The sequence below is a fragment of the Melozone crissalis genome, unplaced genomic scaffold (assembly GCF_028551555.1).
Source record: "Melozone crissalis strain CALT ecotype California unplaced genomic scaffold, PUWL_Pcris_2 ptg000027l_1, whole genome shotgun sequence".
Taxonomy (NCBI): domain Eukaryota; kingdom Metazoa; phylum Chordata; class Aves; order Passeriformes; family Passerellidae; genus Melozone; species Melozone crissalis.
Genome location: NW_026535805.1, coordinates 10,312,717 through 10,333,544, shown reverse-complemented (window position 1 = coordinate 10,333,544; position 20,828 = coordinate 10,312,717). Strand labels below are relative to the sequence as shown.

Genomic DNA, 20,828 nt, shown 5'->3' with positions numbered 1-20,828 from the left:
TGCATGTCCGAGTGACGCATTGCAGGTACGAACCCACCAATCAGAGCCCTCCTTACGGAGTCCCCACACTCCTCGGCATTTTTTCCTAAAATCCTCTTCCGCACAGAGAAATAGTCCCTAGCCCCGGTCCCCGCCCCCCTTCTCTCGCTGCCCCCTTCCCCCCGCCGTTTCACAAGCGTTGCTTCCCCCAGTTCCCCGCAGCTCGCTCCTTCCTGCGCCGGGGCTGTGGGGCAGAAGGAGCGGCACTCGGGGTGCGGGGTGCCCTGCGAGGAGAGCGCGCAGAGCCGGGACTCGTTTCGCAATCCACTTCACTGTCGGGGGAAGGGGAGGGGGAGGGAGCGGCGCGGAGCGATCCGGGCGGTGAGGCGGTTTATGAGGCGCCGCCGGCGGGCGGGCAGGACTCAGTGTGAGGCGAGCCGTGCAGCGGGAAGGTCGCGCAGCGTGCGCCCCGTGCAGCCCTCAGCTCCCACCGCACCCCGCAGCCAGGCCGGGCCACCATGGTGAGTCCCCGGGCACGGGGCAGCCGCGGGGTCCGGCGGGCGCCGCTGCGATGCGGTGCGGAGGGATGGGGGCGGCCGAGTTCGGTGCAGATGGGGGGCGGGGGGGAGGGGGGGGTTGGCTGCTGTGGGGCGAGGTCGCGGGCAGAAGGCTGTGGGGAGGGATGAAGCTGACCCTCGCCGCGGCCGGCGGGCTCAGGCCGGGGCGGAGGGTCCCGCTCGGAGGCGCCGTTTGCGTGGGAGGAAGTGGTGGCGGCGGCGGCGGGTCCCGCCCGGGTCCCTTTCCCGCCCTGGGGCGTTGGTGTGGATTCAAATCCAAACGGCCCCTGGGTCGGCGGGAGCGCCGTGAGGCGGCGCCGGGCGTTGCCGGGGGGAGCGACGGATAGCGGTCCCTCCTGGGAGGGGACCCGCGGGCTTGGGAGGAGGGGGGAAAGGAGCTTGCCACGATGGCACCAGCTCTGCTTTCTTATCGCTTCCTCCCTCCCTGCTCTCGCCGTGTGCGGCTGAATGAGGCAGCCTGAGCTGTCCGGCTCGCTAGCGAGGTGTGCTGCGCCTGGTCATAATAATGCACTGCGGAGCCCAGCAGCTTCTGAGCAGCATGATGATGAGGGGCAGGCTGTGCCTCACTGCACCATCGCCCTCCTCGCTAGACCTGTTGTCAGCTCGCGTTGGAGCCCCTGTCGATTCCGTGGTAGCGCCATGCTGTTGGTGGCTCTGTTGGATAAGGGATTATTTGTGGTTTTTTTTTTTTTTTTTTAAACAATTTTTGCTTCCCGTTTTGGTCATTGCGGAGGACAGTCCTGCGTTTTTAATATTACTAGCGATGCGTTTAGAATTGTAATCCACTATCGAAATAGAACGCATTTTGTGATATCGGAGAATGGTTTCAAATTAAGTCTAAAGGATGTGAGTTTAACGTTTGTTGGTTTTTTAAAATTAAAACAAGTGGATGCTGAGAAACGTACTAAAAGGAGCAATTCTGTTGCAAAACCAGCACCACTGACCACTTAGTGCTATCTCTGCATTAAGAGAAGATGCAGTAGAGTGGAAATGTCTTTTCATTCATTATATTCTTCTGAGGAATCAAATGACTGTCAGCTCATCACGTTTAATGTGAACGATGGCTACTTAAAATTTAAGGGTTTTTAAAATGCTGTCTCCGGGCAGAGAGATTTGGTGAATAGAAGCCTGAATTTATTCTTTAGCTTGAATTGTGAACTTACACAGCAAACCGTCCATAAAGTAGGGGGGGGAAACCGGCAATGAATGTAGTAACAAAAGACTTACTGCATTTAGTCATCATCTGTGCAGAACCAAAAATGGAGTATCTTCAAGCAAGGTCCGTGTAAAAATGGGTGTGTCCAGGAGGCACAGTGACACTTTGACTGTGGGTATAGTTCATCCCGACAGACCAGACTGGCTCAGGCTGTGACTGTCCAGTGTTGCCCATACGAGATAAGACAGAATGATTTGTTCCCAAAACAAGCTAACCTACATAAACCTGATTTTAGTCCATATAGTCCAGTCCGGTTGTTGTTCTTTAGTCAGTCCTGCCAGAGCAGAGTTGTCCCCTCAGGTGCTCCTGCGAAGCGCGGCGAGGAGCCGGGTCTCGGAGGGAAGCGGTGTCGCCGCTTGCTGTGGCTGTGCCCTGGGAAGGCGCTCCCGCCCTCTGACTGCGCCGCAGCCATAGCGGCTGTAAGGGAACTCCACCTCTAGAGGCTGCGTGTGCCACAGAACGGCCGCGCACACGGCAGAGCGGCTCCCCTGCTTTCCTGGGGGCTTTGGCTCCTTTGTCAGGCCCTGCGCACAGCCTGAGCTTGGGGGGATGGGAGCTGTTGCGATGAAAATTCAGGTGCTGCAACGTGAATCGCAGAAAGCCACGTCAGAGCTGCGATGGCATCAAATGGGGGTTTCGGGTGGCTCTCGGCCGCAGTAAGGGCATGTCCGAGCTCCAGCGTGGGCGCCTCACAGCCGGCGTTTGACAGCACGGGAAAGGTGTGCGCGCTGTCACGCGTGTGCCGCACCATCATGGAGCGCTCCGGGAGGCCCCTGCAGGAAGGCCGCGGCGGCCTGGAAGCGGCAGGCAGGGCTCCGGGCTGCTCCCCTCCACCTGGGTGGCACGGGAGGCTGGGAGCTGGCAGCTCGCCGGCTCCGCCTTTTACTGCTGTTGCGCAGCAGCGCCTGCAGAGCCCGGCACTGCAGAGTACAGATGGTGTTTGTTCAACCTTGCCCCACCTCCCCGCTTATCTTTCAACTGCTTCATACCTGTGCCTTCTAATAAGCTTTGTGCTCTTCTCAAACACTGCACCTCTTACAGGTATTGTCAGAGCTCATCCAAATTCGTGGTTAGGGGTCTTAAATTGCTGGAAGAGTTTATATTTATAAAGAAGAAAGAGTTTGGGAATGCACAACAACTTACATACTGCTATGTCATGTCTCCGTATAAAATTGTTTATATAAAACAGTATGTGACTCAACTTTGTAACCCATAAGTATTGACCTGAATAAATTAACTGGGTTCTTACTGCTTAAATCTGATCTACAGTTTTCTGTGGATATAAATATCTTATGGAAATGTAGCACATCATTCTCTTCACTCAAACAATAAAAATGTAAATAGCATGCAAAGGTATGAGTCTGTGTTAATGATACTCTGTAGCCAGGTGAAAATCTGTTAGGCTTCTGCGAAGTGACCAGCAGAACACTTCCATCCCAAAGCTTGGTTTTGAATTGGTTCTGTTCTCAGCAGTACTGCTGCCATGCCAGTCTTTTTTAACAAAAGGTGGAAGCTGCATGGGAATATTCCTGCAGCAGAGATGAATCTGTGGCTGCCAATTCCCATTGTCTGCTGCTGCAGGAGTTCTCAGTAGCGTGGTCTTGGTTCTTAGAGTAGGTGAGCCCCAGCCCGTTTGTGGCCTTACCTTGGGCTGTTGCTGTACTGTGTGCACAGAGGGCTTTGTGAGCAGTTCAGCGTTTGTACCACTGCCCAAGCAGCCACCTTCACTTCTGTTAGAGGAAGAGTAACCAGCAGCTGGTAACTTACATGTTCCCATGCAGCATAAAAATGTAATTGAAATTGGCAAAGTAAAAATTGACAGGTATTGTAAATACATTTTTCTAAGTCTTCCCCTGACAGATGCTAATGTGGAGTGAGGATTTGGTGGGCATTGTTATGACAAAATTTTTCAGTCAATATTGCAGTAATTATAAAAAAGTTGCTGCTTAAATGGTCACAACAGGAAAGAAGCTGGAAAAGCAGTGGTGTATTTCAGCAGTGAATATGTCTTTTCTGTAGTTTTTATGCTTCAGTAAAGAGCTCAGGAAGTTTCCCTTAGGAGGAGTGTGTTACTTTGTTACTGCAACTCCACTCAAGCTATCTAGAATTTGAAGAATCATCTGGTTTGAGAACCTAGGGAGAGCATTTCTGCAGTCCTCAAACGTGATGTTCTTTCAAGAGCAAAATTCATTTGGGGTTTGGCCTGGAAGACTGGTGGTTTTCATTGCTATCAAATCTGATGAATTCAAAACTGGTGAGAGAGGAGAATGAGGTATACACTGGAGCTTACCCAACTGATGCAGAAATTGTCTTAGACTGCAAAACCTTTCTCTGTTGTCCACGTTACCTTATGTTAACTGAGTCAGTGCAGTCAATGGGCTAAAAAAATGTAGACAGGCTGTATGCCACTGAAATGACCCATTTGGACTGAAGCTGGTGGCTTGTCTTTTACAGCCAGGTCTTGGACATGGAGTTTCATGTAAATAAGGGGATGGTTTAATTCTATTGAAGAGCATATTTTTCTGATTTAGCTGATCTGCCTTAAAATTGGCATTTGGAGGTTACTATTGCCTTACTGAGACCTAAAGTGCTTTGTGTTGAAGCTGAAGCTGGTAGTGTGCTGTGTAAATGAGTTTTTCAAACCAGTCTGTGGTTCTAAAGGGACCTGTGTGCCTTGATCTTGCTGGCACTGCTTGGATGATTGATTGATTGGTACACGTGGTGCTCTATTACTCGAGTGTACGGGGTATTGCAGGGCCTGGAGAGGATAAAAGGCTGCCAGTTCTACTTAGCAAGCAATCCTGATGACTTTTGAGCTTTATTAGAACTATTCTAGAATGTTAAAAATCAGTCCTGAAAAGCAATTACCATACTCAGAGGCCTCTACAAGTGTCTTATTTTGCCTTGAACTTTTGCTCCAACTCTAATCATATTCTCTTTTATTGCAGGCTGATCAACTGACAGAAGAGCAGATTGCAGGTGAGGTTTTTGTGTGGTATTGTTACTCCTGCTTGACCTGGCACATCTCCTAATCCAGTGACAGTCTGTGTTACACAAGATATTTAGCTTTCTTAGATACTAAAGTATTATGGTGGAATGTTTTAATTTGTCACCTAATTTTTAAAGGCTTATCTACTGTAAAAGCACCATGGATATAATGAGTTCTAGTTGTGTAGTTAATATAGTTAACAATCCTCACAGCTTTTCTGGCTAGTAAACTGGTGATTTTTCTCTCATGACTACAAAATTGTCCCAATTGCAGACTGAAAGGGGGAGTGGGGCACAGGGGGTGACAACAGATCTGGTGAAGGCTTGGAATCTGCAGTGCTTTTTTAACAGAAGGCAAAAATAATTTACTTTGTCTCCTGTCAGCAGAGATGTTTGAGTGGCTCTTGTTGATGACAGCAGAGACCGGCTTCATGATGACAACTCTTGATATTCCATATTTGGAACTGTATTGTGTACTTGGACACAAGTGTTGTGTGTGTGCTGCTCTGATGGTCTGGCACTTGCTCTGAAATGCTTAAATAAATATGCATCTGTTATATCTTGGTATTGGCCCCCTAGACACAGGTTATGTGCACTGGCAGCCATTTACTGATGGCAACAACTTGGGATTGTTATGTCCTACCCATGCAGGCTGCACAAGCTCATCGGTCCCATTGCTCTCAGCAGACTGATCTTAACTTCAGTAATAGATGGGACTTAAAGCTGGTAATACAGAATTCAGCTTTGCCACACAAGTTCAAGAATGTCATGATTTTGATCTGACAAGTGTATAGTGTTAATACTGGAAGGTCTTAGTGTGCATAACTGTCCCCTGAAATTACTTTAGAGGATGTTGGGTTCTGCTGAGCTAATAGTACCAGGTCAGGCATACAAAGAACAGCCTCTGAGATTCTACTGTTTAATTATGGTGCAGCTCTTGAAGACACTGTATTAAACAGAAGTGTCATTATGAGCTGGTTTGTTTTTGCCATAATTGCCAAATCTGAAGTGTTAAGAACATTCTTCTGTAGCTTTTAGTCTTTAGAAGCCTGCTTTTACTCAAAGGAGACTAATTATGGTTTTGTGGAAAGTCCTTAGTCTATTTACTTGTTGCCATGGTAGTGTCTTACAAGTAAGCACAAGCCAAATTTAGTTCAACTTCGGGTTGTTTTTTTTTTTTTTTTTGGGAGCTGGCCTACATAGCATAAGGGTTTTGTGATCAGTTTAGTTAGAGCAGGCTTTATCAGCTGTCGCTGCTGTCTTTCCAATAATGGTTCATTGTTCTAGTTGTTAATTGTCAAAGCTTTATTAGTTGATGTAGCTAATTATGGAATATAATCAGGAAGCTTATTAACACTACCTTGGGACTAGTGTAAACTTTATGTATTCAGTAATGATCATGTACTCCTCTGAGGCAAAAGTAGATATTGATGAGCCTGTCATACAGGAACAGAGGCTTTCAACTGCATGGAAGGATTAAAAGTATATCTTAGTAGCCAATGTAAAAAGGCCTGCCACTTTCTGGGCAGCTGTGATGTTTTGTTAAGCAAATGTATTTGCAAGTAAACCATGAACCTTGGTTGTGCCCACTGGTGGTGTGTGAAGGAATCATTCTCAGCACTGCTTAGGAAAGGTTGCATCTGGTCTTGCATGGGAAAACTCTTAAAGACACAGTTTAAGTGTTACACGGAGCCTGGCTACAAGAACTTGAGCCACCACCATTCTGACTGAGCTTCCCTGGGGATCTGTAGCGTTTGGTTTGGAGGCAGACATAGGAAATGGTGCTGCAAGGCAGAGGTGACATTCCATTGCCATTCCTAAGACAGAAAACCAGAGTACTTAAAGCAGCCACTTCCCCAGGACTTAAATCCTTCCCCCTCTGCTGTGAAGCATCACAGTACAGTTGTTAAAGGTTCCAGATGGCATTTCCTGTGGAACATGCTGATCATATAGCTCTGAAGCTTCTTGTCAGTGTAGGTAGGGGTGAAAACCTTTCCAGATTTTGTTTATATGAAAGACTGATACTGAAAGCCAAGTAGCTACAGCATTGTAATAGTGGCTGCAGTTTCATTCAGCAAGAATTGAAGTTGCTAAGTCAAGTGGCTCTCCCTGTGGGTGAGTGTTGTATTACAGAGGTATTGGGGTCAGGACTACCTGGGTGGTCAGGTGGCAGAGCAGCCTGAAGGTGCTTTTGTCCCAAAGCCAGCTGGCCAAGTGAGCTGTCCTTCCCCTGGAGTCCAGAGTTCTGAATGGGCTCTGTGTGCAAGCAGGCCTATGTATGGTGTTCACTGCCTTGTTCCTTTAGTGTGCTGTGGTTCTCTGCTGGGGATTTGGCCACAACAGGGATTTAAAATTTGTCATAGTAGAAATAGACATGTTTAAGCGTTGAGGTCCTGCTAGCTGTGAAGAGAACAATTGACATTCTGCTATGAAAGTTCCAGACATAGCTGGCTAAATGGTGTAGCAGTGGATATGGTAGTCCTGGTTCACTGAACATATTAGGTCACTGAAGGCTGCTGCTTCATTTGGAAAGGTGATGTGGTGCACAGATGCCTCAGAACTTATGGCTGGTTAAAAGAACATTCTGAGCTGGGTTCTTAGAGTTCACATTGTTGGATTAGCATGTCTTTCATGGGGCCTGGAAGCAGTCTTTTTCTCAGATGCAGGATGCTTTTCAGAAGGGTGGAAAGGCTGAGACCTTGTAGCCTTAGCAGAGACTTTTCATTTGCCAGTTTGATATGGAATAAAGAGGATTTGCTTTACATGTGATATGGAATCATGGTGTTTAATATGCTGGTATGTTTTATAACCTTGTGTTGCAGGATGCCAGAATTGAGTTGCTCACTAAACTTCAGTGTTTCATAGGTGCCTTCACTAGCCATGGCTGCAAATCCTCCAAAGCTATGCCGGGTTGTTCTTGTTCTAGTCTAACTGCATCTGTGTATGTTGTCACTCTTTTGTTCTAATTACTGGAGGTGGTTCCTGGAAGTGGTTAGAGAGGTATTCTAGTGGTATTCTTGATTCAGCATTTCAAGCAGGAATAGGCTGTTAATCTTCAACATGCTTTATTTATTTTCTTTATGATTTTTAGCTGGTTGCTTCTTAACCTATTGCAACTTTGAGTAAAAGAAGGGTAGAGTTGCCCTTGGAATGGTTGATAATACACCACTAAAATCCCCATCTTACAGAAAGCAAGTCTTTGAGTTTTGTATATGAATGAAGCGTTTCCCTTTCTAAGCAGAGTCACTTCAGTACTGTGAAATGTGCTTTATGTTGGGTTAGTGGTGGTTGCCTTTCACATGAAGGATGAAGTGGTTAACAGCTAAATGTTTTGAATAACACTTGAGCACTTGACTCTTCATGAGGATGCAACTTTCCCCTTTTGAGGTTCTTCCATGATAGACTGTGAATGTCTACTAGGATTGACCCAAAAGCATTTTCTTCCCTGGTGAAGGACCTTAGCCCTAAGAAATCTGTTTGTTGCCTCCAAGATAACTGAAACTAGCCCCCCAGAGCCCATTTGGAAGGAATTCCAGGTATAGGTTGTATCTACTTGTTTCTGCTTGGTGATTTTTTACATACTGGCTTGAAACTGTTTCTACTGGTCCTGTGGTAGCCTTGCTCTGATTCTGTTGGGCTAAACAGTGGGGGTTGGCTCTTGGGACACTTGAGACTTAAATGTAGAAGAGTTAGTGGGGTTTTTCCCCTCTGTGGGATTTGACTGTGTGACTCTGATGTTGTAGCTGTATTCATGAACTATTAAAAACCTATCTTTATAGTTAAATTTTTAGTACTTGCCAGCTTGTACTCACCTCAAGAGTTTCAGAGTATGAAGTAAAGGCTTCATCAGGTCATGTGAAAACACAACTTTTACTGTGACTGATTCTGGTCTGGGAAACCCACCATCTGGAAAGCTGGCTCCATGGAAATGTTGGTAAAAACAATAATTGGAAATACTTCTGATGCAGGAGTACCCTTGAGCTGGCAGGCTGTCCAGAGCCATGATCTCTGAGATGGCTGGAAAGCTGGGAAGGGATCTGAAGTCTGCCAGGGAATGGACAAGATGCTCTTGCTTAACTGCCGTGTGTGTGTGAGCTTGCGCAGTCCAGTGAGCTGGTTTGAGGTGTGTGGCCAGAGACAGATGGCATGGATGAAAACCAACTCCATTTTTGGACTGGACAATTAAACATGTTATGCTTGTATTGCTATTCCTGGCCTCAGTACAGCCATTGTGTAGGGGGTTAAGAGATGGTGTTGAAACACAGCAAAGCAGTCTTGGGACCAGTCAGAAACATTTCTGTGGAGGCTGTTTCAGGATACAGTAGGGCTGGACAGTTTTGTGGGCAGCCTTTCAGCATGAACACTCCAGTGGCTTTCTTCCTTGAGCCATTGTGGTAGCATACAATGTTCAGACATCTGTGCCCAGCGGAAGTGGCTTATATTGAGAAACTTGGGTGTAGTTTGGTCTGATAATACCTTTTTCCGTTGACTCATCTCCTATATTAGTAATAAAGTGCTATAAAGCTGTGGCATATGTACCTTTAAAGTACCATTTTCAATTTTCTCATAGCAATTCCATATTTTATTTTGAGATGCAATTCCTATCAAGGATGCGGATCATTGTAGTTGCAGACAGCTATTTCAGCGCCATATTAGGAACCCTTATTCAAGATAGACAGTAACAAACATCTGAGTCTTTTGAAAATGCATGACCTTCCATCCTAATTTGGGTCAACATGTGGTTCATCACTAGACTGGTGGGTGTGTTTTCAGATGCTGATGTTGCCATATTGCCATTGCAATTACAGCAGGCTGAGCAGTATACCAAAATTTTCTTAGAAAATTGAAATCAAATTCTGTAACTTGCAGCAATCAGTAGCAGTGAATTTGATTGTTAACATGTCAAAGTTTAAGGGATTAACTTTTTTTTTTGTTTTGTACAGAATTCAAAGAAGCTTTTTCACTATTTGACAAGGATGGTGATGGTACTATAACTACAAAGGAGTTGGGGACAGTGATGAGATCACTTGGTCAAAACCCCACAGAAGCAGAGCTACAGGATATGATCAATGAAGTAGATGCTGATGGTAAGAACTTTACTGATAAGTAATTTAGTAAAGTGCCTAAACCATATTTTTCTAACAAAGATTTTTCAACCTTTCAGGCAATGGCACAATTGACTTTCCAGAGTTTCTGACAATGATGGCAAGAAAAATGAAAGATACAGATAGTGAAGAAGAAATTAGAGAAGCGTTCCGTGTCTTTGACAAGGTACTGTAATGTCTGCCTGGAACATTCCTGTTAAGAAAACTTGGTCTGCTTATAATGTGCTTTCTCACAGATCTGAGGGGTACTCTCCTGTCACAGAGCCTCTAGGCTGGCCACTAACCCTAAAGCTCAGCCTACTGTGCTGGTATGGGAAAGTCAGATGAGTTGTCAGGATAGTAATGAGTGACATAATTTAAAGTACTGCTTGCTGTGAGACTGAAATACTTTCAGATGACTGGCAAGAAATTGTTTTAAGTATTTAAAATGTTAATGTTGTAAGTCTTTTATGTAGTCTTTGCTAAGTAAATTGCTAAAAGAATCTAAAGTTACTCAGCTTACTTAAGATGCACCTTAGAGCTGAAAACATGATGTGAAGTGCCTTGGGGTGTGGGAAGGAACACTTCAGTTGAGTTAGTGTACACCAGTACTTCAATATTCAGTGTCCCAACTAGTACTGGGATATGTACAAGTCATCTCTGAAGTCCTTGTGGCTTTATGCTGGACTCCCATGGAACAGGCACATCAGATAAGTAGCTTCTGTTGTGAGAAATCACCACTTGAACCACAGTCATGTGATTTAGTAGGCATCCATCACCTAAGAAGTCGCAAAAGGGGCTGATTGCATTGCTCATGGTTTAAAAATGTCAGAATAGAACAGTCAAAGGCTATAAGCTTACAGTGCCCAAAGACATTGGACAGTGCTGAAGACGTGCTTACAGCTCTCACGTACCTTTAGCAAATGCTGGTGCTTAAGGCTGTGTTACCTTCTTAATGCTCAATTTGCTCTGCAATGTTCTTAAGTTATAGTTAAGTCATTAGGCCTTAGGCAAGTCTATTCCAGTGTTCCTTTTTCTCCTCCCAGGATGGTAATGGTTACATTAGTGCTGCAGAACTCCGCCATGTGATGACAAATCTGGGGGAGAAGCTAACAGATGAAGAAGTTGATGAAATGATTAGGGAAGCAGACATTGATGGTGATGGTCAAGTAAACTATGAAGGTAAGGAGTTGTTGATTGTTTCTTTTGGTGTAGCACTTGTCATGCTTGTTGTCGTGCAGGTGCTGTTAGCCACACCAAGTTTAAATAGGGCAGTGTTCAGACAAGTTCATCTGAACACACAGTGTTCCTTTAAGCTAATCTTCAATTAGTATGTACATTGTGTACCTCTCAATGAGTTTAAGTGTTATTGCTGCCTTTGTGCCAAAGGCAAAAAAGGGCTATTTGGTTGTACAGCGTAAGAATTGACTTTGTAAATCTAATGATGTCTAATGACCAGTAGAATAAGCAAGTTGTCAAGAGATGTTCATGTGCTGTTCATACTGTTAACTAATGCATGTTGACCTGGCTGTGGGATGTTACTCATTTGTCCTCAATGCTTTTAAAATTACTTGCTGATCAAAAGGGGAAAGCCTCTAAAATATGCAGAAATTTCAAGACCTTCAGAAGATACTTTAAATACATTTATTTCATGTAAATCAGCTACAACAGTAATTTCTTTCTATTTCTTCCTTTCTTCCTGATATTGAACTGTAAATGAAGTCATGCAAGCAGGAGTTCCTTTAGACAGTTGTTTGCAGCTGAGACACACTAAGCTTGACTTTTTAATATGTTACAGAAAACATCTAGGGTACTTTCAGATAATCTGTGCTATTTGAGGTGCAGATATGCCTTCCCTTTAAGGCCTTTTTCATTGTGGCCTAAGGGTACACAGACATCTGTGAGTGAAAAGTAACTTTATGTACAAGGCTGCTCTTTGAGTAGGCTGTTCAGAGACTGGCATTGGAGAGTGTCTGTGTCCCAATTGTTTCCAGTTGCTCTTTCAAAACTTGAGCAGCCAGTTAACTCCTGTTAGGTTCTGGGTTTCCTGTCATTATTGTACCTGAAACTATGGTTCAGCAAGATGAATGTAGAATCCTGTTCTGTGGGTTCTAACTTGAAATGGTTTATGACTAAGCATTGCTTAAAGCTTAGTTGCTTAAAGCCAGCCAGGCAAAATAAAATGCTTTAACTATTCCGCTCTGGAAAATAAAAGTTCAAACCAGCACAAAGTCTGCCTGTACAGTTACTTAGTTGATTGTCACTTCAGTGTGATTTGTAGGGATCTTTTAGTCATTCTTGGATATTTTGTCCCCATCTGTAAGTCTGTGGAGATAGGAACCTCTTATGTTTTGTCTTGGAAGTAAGGCTGTTATCCAGTTCACTGATGGACCAACTCTTATGGAAAAATAAAGGCCTTTTGCCATTAAAAATAGGAGATTAGGTGTGACTACTGAAAAAGAGGATTGTCTTGAAGATGCTTTTTTGAATGTAACTGAAAATGCAGTTTTGAATCAATGTTCAGCACTAGTAAGGCCGCTTCTCAGATCTTGCAATTCAGATTTTTTTCCTTCAAATAACCTATGCAACTCTTTCCTTTTACAGAGTTTGTACAAATGATGACAGCGAAGTGAAGACGTTGTACAGAATGTGTTAAATTTCTTGTACAAAATTGTTTATTTGCCTTTTCTCTGTTTGTAACTTATCTGTAAAAGGTTTTTCCCTTACTGTCAAAAGATTATGCATGTATAGTAATTAGAAGGCCATTCCTCCATGTTTTTCTCCTTTATCTTACTGTCATTGTTCTGATTTTTGGAAAATTGATCTAAGTAACAAATGTTGCATGTGGCTTACTCTGGATATTTAAGCCCTTCTGCACATCTAAAGTTAGATGAAGTTGGTTAACTGAGGGAACATCTGGATTGTCTATTAAAAAAGTAGCTTTCTCTAGGAAACTTAGGTATGACTAGTGTGACAAGTTACATAAAGTAAGCCAGGGTTTACCGTGCATTAGCTGATCCTTAGTTCAAGCAACATGCTGGTTCTAGTTCTCGAGTACATAGGAGTTTTTCCTATAGGAGTTTTTATCCCTTTCTGTGATGGGAGGATGAGGACTCTTGCAGCTTACCTGCAGGGTAAAATGATGTGAATAGCATCTATCATGTGGCTAATGCACTGTAAAAGTCATTCTCCTAGCTTACTTCACAGTAACTTGTTTGTGGCCATACCTGTAACATGTTGTTGAAATGTGGAGTCTTAACGTTGTAGACGATTGACAGTCAACAATATGAAACTTAAGTTGCACTAATGCAAAACGGGTGATTTATCCAGGTACTCGTACACAAGTTTTTTTGTACTGCTGGTCCTGTGCCAGAAAACATTTTCTCCTCTTGTTACTATGCTTTTTAAACTTTGTTTAGCCACTTATTTTCAAAAAAATCTGCTTATGGCACGATTTGCCTCAAATCCATTCCAAGTTGTATATTTGTTTTCCAATAAAAAATTACAATTTACCCATACTGTTTCAATGTATCCTTGAATTATTTACAGGAATTGTTCAATGCAGTTGCTGCTCTGTGTTTCAGTATGTAGCAGTTTGGTTTGCTTATGCAATGGATTGGCTGTCTTAAAATAGCTTGGAAGGTGAAAACTTAGTCCTTAAACTCTGGCCCTTAATAGTATTGTTGACTTGAAGAAGCTTTCTTACTAGTAGTTTAAAATGTATTTTACAGTCTTGTGTGGAGCTTGGTGCTTCAATAAACTTACCGTAGTGACTGGCTATGCCCACTATCTGTAGACATTGTGAACTGGATGTTGACCTAGTTCAATAGTTGACCTAAAATTAAAATTCCTTGTTCGGACAACTAAACCTGTTTGCTTTCTTTTAATTATTTTGGAGTTTATTCCCTGTCAGTTGCTACATTGGGGTAACTTAGTCTCACACTTGGGCTTTTCTGAAACTGCCATGTCTGAGTTGCCATTCAGTATGCAGTCAGCTCAAAGTACAGAAGGAAGACATTCTCTTCCTCATTTCTTATTGAGCATGACTGTGCTTCTAGCACTAGTTTTCTGTCAAGGTTTAATTTTTATTAAAGTGGAAGACAAACCTGGTTTCTACCAAGGACGAATCCAAGAATTCAAAAGAATGCCAGAGGCTGCTCCTGCCCATTGCTTCTCTACTCTGCTGGCAACAACTGCCTTGACTGTACATGTGCAGTATGGTTATCTTGTCTGGGGGTTCTGCTGGCCTTTAAACAAAGCATTGGCCCCTGCCTCTGGGTACCACGCAGTGCTCCCAGCTCAGCAGTTACCTAATTTTTAAAACTGTTCCAATCATCTTTGATGTATTTATAAATGCAGTGAGCATCTAAAATTAGGACAACTGTTCAATCCAAATTCAGGAGCACTTAATCAAGTGTTTATGGTCACTGATCTTAAAGCTCTGCTCTCTGAGGACTCTGAACAGCTCTATTGATTTTCCAGATAAGGCTTGTCAAAAGTGTTTTGATAGCCAGCATTGGAATGCCTTAGAACTGCTGTTTGTGTGCTGGCACTGATTCAGGAAGCTTATGCAGTTTTTCTAAATTTCCTAGCAGTTAGGATTTGCCTTCTAGAAAGTAAGTTATCAAACTGACACTTCCTACCAGTCTTCATCCTGTGCTTCTAAGAGCTTGGGGCAAGACATACTTAGGATGGCACAGGTTGAAGAAAGTTTTCCAGAAGCATCAGAACAACCACCTGAGATTCTGAATTGCTGGAGTATTGGATGTCTCATTTTTATAGGTAAGTAATGCAAACAGGGATCTGACAAGAATTTTTGGTTTAGCTGATCTGGTGCCTTGATTTTCAGTAGGTTGGGAATCACACTTAACCCATTCAGTCTTCTGCCACAGCTCAGTATGCACATAGAAACATCTAAGATGAAAAGGGGAAGATCTTCTCCAATGGAATATCACAATATCCCAACATTCTGAGTTAGAAGGGGGACCCACAAGGATGATGAAAGACTGCCTTAGCCAAGAGAATGGCCTTTGTCAAGATGAATGTGTGAGAAGGCCACTTTTATTTACAGTCACTTTAGCTGTTCCCTGCTTGGGGTGTTCTAGTGTCAGGAATTAAAGCTTCTGGTTTTGTTTAGGGTGAGTGTCCATGTTGCTGTTATGTAAATGAAATGCCTGATTTCTAGGTCAGTAATTGAAGTCTTACAGCCCTGTTTACTTAATTCTTTACCTGCAGGATGGGAGTGGTAGATTTCAGTACTTTCTGCTAATGGAAGAATGTCTTCTGAGACAGAGTAAGTCAAGTGTGGTGGAAGCTAATGGCATGGGTCACGAACCTTTTGGCTGAGGTGCACTTGCAGGTGCTTTTGCAATTGTGAAACAGGCCTTGGGTCACTAGGCAGTTTTCTGGATGTTTGTGTGTGTAGGAACACTCTGACATTTCAAGTTCAGTTTCTGATAGCTTTACAAGAGACAATCCATCATCCTGTCAAATAGTGTGGAGGTTCTCATGTTCTGTTCCAGCTCAAACAAAAGCTTTTGTGGGACAGCAGTGCAGTAAAACAGCTGGTGGTGTTTTAGTCCAAGCTGAACATGGAGGTGGGAGATCTTAGGCCCGAAGATGCCTCCCTGTGTAGGCCTAGGGGATATCCTAGTGATCCCTGAGAGGAGGGAATGAAGACAGCGAGATTAATCTTAGTAGCACCACTGACAAGGGGAGATGGGCATAGATTTGAAAATACTCTCTTTGAACAGGACAAATGACTTCTTTTACAGTAAGTGGTAAAACACAGATGTGGAATCTGTGCAGATTGAAAACCCAGCTGATGATATGCTGGGCAAATGGCTCCAGCAGCTCCTGCTTTGAGCAGGGAGTTGGGCTAGGTGATCTCAAGAGGTTTGTGCCAAGCTAGATGATTCCCAGAAGTGCTCCTGCTAGCTTCCTGGGCTTAACTGTTGTGTCCAACCCTACCTTCATCTGGTGACCCTTCCAGAGAAAGAGGATCCACAGTTGCATGCCACAGCCTGGTAAGTTTTAGAGTCAGTCTCTAACACTCCCTAGTAGCGTTTGGAATCACCAGGCAGGAGTAAGACACTACCTCAGGGCTGTAGGTGAGCCATCCTGAAAAAGCTGCTCATAATCACTTGTGGCTGTGGAGTTTTGATGGGGGAAGTGCATGGCTGGATGAGTAATTGTGGTAGCTGGACAATTTGCAGCCTGTGAGGATAACATTTAATAAATTAATGATAGCTAATGGCTAAAGGAGAAGGTTAGTGAGGATTAAGGGCCTGCTAATCAGATCAGTCTTATTATTTGGGTGATACTGTAGCTTAGAAGGTAGACGAGCAGGTGATGCAGGAGTGCAGCTGCTGGCCCCGCTGCAGGCAATGCACCCTGGGTGTTCTGGGCTCGCAGGGCTCAGGCAGCTGTGTCTGCTGCTCTGGCAGAGTGGGCCACTCTTGGAGATTGTTCACCAACCACCTGGGCACCACGAGTAATACATTTACTGCTTTCCTGCATTTGTGTGTGTCACTTCTGGGACTATACTGTGTCTATTGGACTCAGGCCAGTTTAGAGAAAAACTGGTTTGCTAACTGTTGAGCAACTAAGGGGAGTTCCCATAATCTCCTTGCTGGCCATTTCCAGTGGTGGTGGGTGGGAAATACTAGAGACACTTGAAAATTTCTCCTTCAAGTACTGCTTTTAGAAATGGCTTTTCTACAGAAGTCTTCATGCTGTAATAGACAACTAAGGAAGTTTAACTTGGTTTTTTAAATCAGACTTCTCAGTTAAAAACATTCAGCTTTGCAAAACTTCTGTAAAATTGAGTCTTGAAAAGTAATCTTTTTTTTACCAATGAGAATAGTAGGTATTTAAGATTGCCATGTATATTGATATTCTGGGGGATGCAATGTGAGTATAAAGAAAAAAATGTCATCTTAACCAAAAGGGACAATTCTGAAATTTGTGTACTACATTTTATACCTATGCTTCACAGAACCTTGAAAAGGAGGTTGAATTGTCTTTGGGATGGAGAAAGAGATGATGGGTAATTTGAGAGTTCTCTTTTCTATTTATAACTCCCTTTATAATTTAGTACATATTGGTGATTGGAATGAGGAGAACTAGCATATCCGCTCCAGTTTCTGGCTTTGGAAAAAAAGTTCTCTTCTACAAGAATAGATGGCTTGTCAGGTTATCTATTTATTCCGTTTTTGAAGAATTCAGTTGTTGATAGCTGTGTATACACTAAAAAAGAAGGTGGTTTAGGACTTACACTAAGTTTGTGAAGAAAATACAGAAATTACTGGAGTAGCCATGAGGACCTTAGTTGTCCAGTATCCTCTAAGGGCAAGTCTCGTGTCATAGTGTCATCTTTGGATGATGTAAAATAGCATATTGAAATGGCTGATTCCCTTCTACCTGCTCCTTAGAAGAATAATTCCTATGTGTTTTCAAATATGAACTATGGAGAAGAGAGCATTTATTTCAGTGTCCTAAACTTGAGAGTCCTGAGATACAGTTCAAGAGATTGTGCAAAGATCAACTGGGACACCTTTGACAAAGAAGATTCAGTAAAGATGACTTAAGCAGTAATAGCCTAAAGATGAGGTGTATTCCCTGCACAACTTGGGTGATGTGACACAATAGCCCCTGATGACATTATTGAGAGTTTCAGCTTCAAGCTGTTGAAGAATGGGTCTGCTTTTTCCTGTGTCTGCAGAGTAGCAGATAGTTCCTGCTCCAAGATCTTGCCATTCAAACAGGATGTCATGCAGTATTCTGCAGCGTCTGCACACTGGTACTTGGCTTCTTCAGGAAGAGCTGAACAGAAAATTATAGTGAAAAAAAGGAGATGGAAAAGAAAGAGGATGAAAGAATATAAAATTAGGAGAATAGTATGAGAGGAAGACAAAAGTTTGATGCAAATATCTAATAATTGGTGCAAGATGAATCCACCACTATTTTCTGAATAGTAGCAACACTCTAGGGCTGGAAGCCCTGCCTTGTTCCTGCAGGGTGTTCTCAAATGGCAAGGGTGGTAGCTGGATTTATACATTTCTAATGGCCCCCAAAGTTGCAATTTAGATTGAAAAAGAGAATTTAGATTGTTCCAATTGCATGATCTTCATCTTGCAGATCAGACCTTTGGGTAGGCATGTACTCGCTCAGGAGTTAAACTTCCCTATTAGTAAACCAGTACTTTTATCAGTAGTAATTGACACCCCGAGCAGCAAGCAATAGCAGCTCCCCATTCAGTACCTCTCCTGAAGTCATTTAGGTATCACCATCTTGTGCTGCCTGGTTCCTTGGGACAAGGCAACCCCTCAGAGGTCAGACAGGTATTTCTGTCTGACAGGCTTGAAATTTGGATAGTTGCTGACTGTATCATCACTACAGCACATCCCTGGTCCTGTGGTACCTTCTTAAAAGGCACATGCTTTTTGGCAGCCAGAAAAGTGCTACTAATGGCTCTTGAGAGAAGGAATTTTTACCAGCTTTTTATGTGTCCGGAATGGCAGAGAAGTTGTCTCTTTCTGGAGTGACAGCTAGTTTATTTGTTTTTTTACTAAATAGAGGTTTTTTCAGCCTGCTAAGATACACAACTCTTGAAATAAAATGGGCAAAAGAGGATCAGCTCTCTCCCATCTTCCCACTGTTGTGATTCCTGAACCATTAGAAGATTTGCAACCCCAGGAAGGCTGTGGGGTTTCACAGTCCCCTCTATTTTTAAGGTCTTTAAGACTCTGACTACCATAATTTTTTTCCTATTAAATAACCACTGTTTTTCAAAGACTAATTAAACCTGAGGCCTTTGAAAGACCTGTGAAGCTCCCTGTGTCTGAAGTGGAAATGCAGAGTCTTTTATTGCTGCCAAATTAGTCAGGCAGACTAGGAAAATCATAATTTAAAGTCTACTCTAAAGCTCTATGGTCAGTGTAGTCTTTACATTGATCTAAAATGTCTTGAATATGCTTAAAAATAAAGCTTCTTAATGAATGGGGATGTGTGACAATTTCCAATAATTTGGAATTGATTCACAAAGCAATGTAACATGTCATTAGAATTTTTCCTTTTTTAAAGAGGCTAGAATTAAGACACTGCATAATTGATTTGCATTTTCAGCTCTGAGAATGCTAGGCATTTTTCCATGGAGTTAATAATGGCATTTATTTATACATGCATTGCGCTTTAAAAGGCTGCCAAGATAAAAAGTATTAGAGGATTGTCTTCTGTTGACTCTGAGGAAGTCATCCCCACCAGGCAGATTAAAAGCCAGTTTGGAAGTTCATCTGAAAGCCAAGAGCAAAGGAGCACTTTAGCAATTCTTCTTGTAGCTTTAATGATTCATTATTCTACCAGCAGGACAAGTTCCTTCATTTTTGAAATGGACTGTGATGCCCAGGCTAATCATGAAGTTACACCTCTCTGCTAGCTTTTCCCCTTCCAGCACAGCAGCATAACTGGATTGATGCTGTGGGGGTTTCTGCAGGCAGTATCTTCCCTAAAACCTTTAAAATCCTTTTGTGGTTCTGTGCTGGGCCTTGGAAGGAATGCTACAAAGTAATCTCCTCTGTCAGCTTTTGCTTTCCCTTGAATTTCCCTGGTTTTGCCTTTCCCCAAGGAAGCATTAGCTAAGGAGACCCATCTCCACATATCCTGAAGAAATCTTCATGAGGTCCAAGCTGGAGGTTCCCTAAATTACTATGATGTAGATTCATCATTTATCTGACATAAATTACACTTGAACATGGGTGTTATTGCCAAGATTCTGGTATATTCTCTTTGGCTACTGAAGAGATGAAAAAAATGCTTTTGCTGTTTTTCTCTTCTTGAGAAGTAATCCTCACTACACAAGCAATGAAACTGGGGAAAACAGGGAAAGGGGTTCACACACACTGTCCTTGCCTTCTTGGCTGCCTCTGTCTGAAGAGAAGTCTGCTTCCATGTTAGCAGTTGAAAGATAATTAAAATCAGTCATTTGCTTGTGAAGCAGATTGGAAGTATTATCAAGCCTGAGACCTTATTTCTCATCTGCATTTGAGAGAAAAGTACCTCCTTGCATTCTGTCTGTGAAGTGTAGGCAAGCAGCTATTGAGGTGACATGCTGAACGTTCTTAAGCAAACTGGCAGTTTTCAGAGAACATCTGATGCAATTACATTTTCTATCAGAAGCAAGGGGGAAATGCATCTTCTATTCAAATGTGTATGTTTATGTCTTCAGCCCTCTCTTTTGCACCGAGCCAAAGCAGTCTGTTTTCACCAAAAATGCTGAGAGTTACATCCCTTCACTGTTTGTTTAGCAGGATGAAAGGAGTCATGTAAATGGTATCCTCACTTGAGTTGAGCCTTTTTTCTTCAAAGGTGAAAGGCAGATTCTAACTTGCCAATCATCCCAAAAGGCAAAATTTCACTTCCAATCTACTACAACTCTGAAGAATACTCTAGCCTGTTTGGACAAGAGGCTTGGGTCAGCTTTTCACAGCTCTGGATTGTTTTGCTATTTCAATAATTTCTGTAAGAATCTATTAATAATTTCACTGATGAAACAATTAGGATGCCACATTGGGTTGTGCTTTCATCAGCTTTTCACTAATTAAAATAGAGATAAATAGAGAGTTTCCATTTCCAATCTTCCTTTAGAGAATAAACTGCGCAAGAAACTCACCTGTTCCATCAGCCAGTGCTAATGGTAGTTATGCCATGTGCCATTGCCTGCAAGAAGCCCAACTCAACAAGTGAAGCCCACACAGTTTCAAAGGAGAAGGCAGAGGAAGGTTGTCTATCTGTAAACCACAAATTTGCAGCTTGCTACTAAGTGCTACTGTGTGCTCTCTTCTTATTTCTGGAGGCATGACAGGGACAATCTTAGCAACATACTGGCTTAAAAGCACCCTGAAGAAATCTCAGCACCTTATGTTGTGAGGACAAGGTAAAGATTTATGCACAGATGAGAAACAGTAGCTCTGGCTCATTTTCAGA

The 20,828-nt window shown here is 43.0% G+C and overlaps 1 protein-coding gene across 1 annotated transcript; it reads left to right on the top strand.

Moving 5' to 3' along the window:
- Positions 1-391: 391 nt before the first annotated feature.
- On the top strand, positions 392-13,357 carry CALM2 (calmodulin 2). Its single transcript, XM_054279121.1, has 6 exons — positions 392-500; positions 4,722-4,752; positions 9,705-9,848; positions 9,926-10,032; positions 10,892-11,027; positions 12,450-13,357. The coding sequence occupies exons 1-6, from the start codon at positions 498-500 to the stop codon at positions 12,476-12,478; spliced, it is 450 nt and encodes a 149-aa protein (XP_054135096.1). The 5' UTR covers positions 392-497; the 3' UTR covers positions 12,479-13,357.
- Positions 13,358-20,828: the final 7,471 nt, after the last annotated feature.

Bases quoted from the DNA above. Each gene is read 5' to 3' on its own strand.
- CALM2 (XM_054279121.1), top strand. The intron at 10,033-10,891 runs GTACTGTAATGT...TTCTCCTCCCAG, and splicing joins CGTTCCGTGTCTTTGACAAG to GATGGTAATGGTTACATTAG. The intron at 11,028-12,449 runs GTAAGGAGTTGT...TTCCTTTTACAG, and splicing joins TGGTCAAGTAAACTATGAAG to AGTTTGTACAAATGATGACA.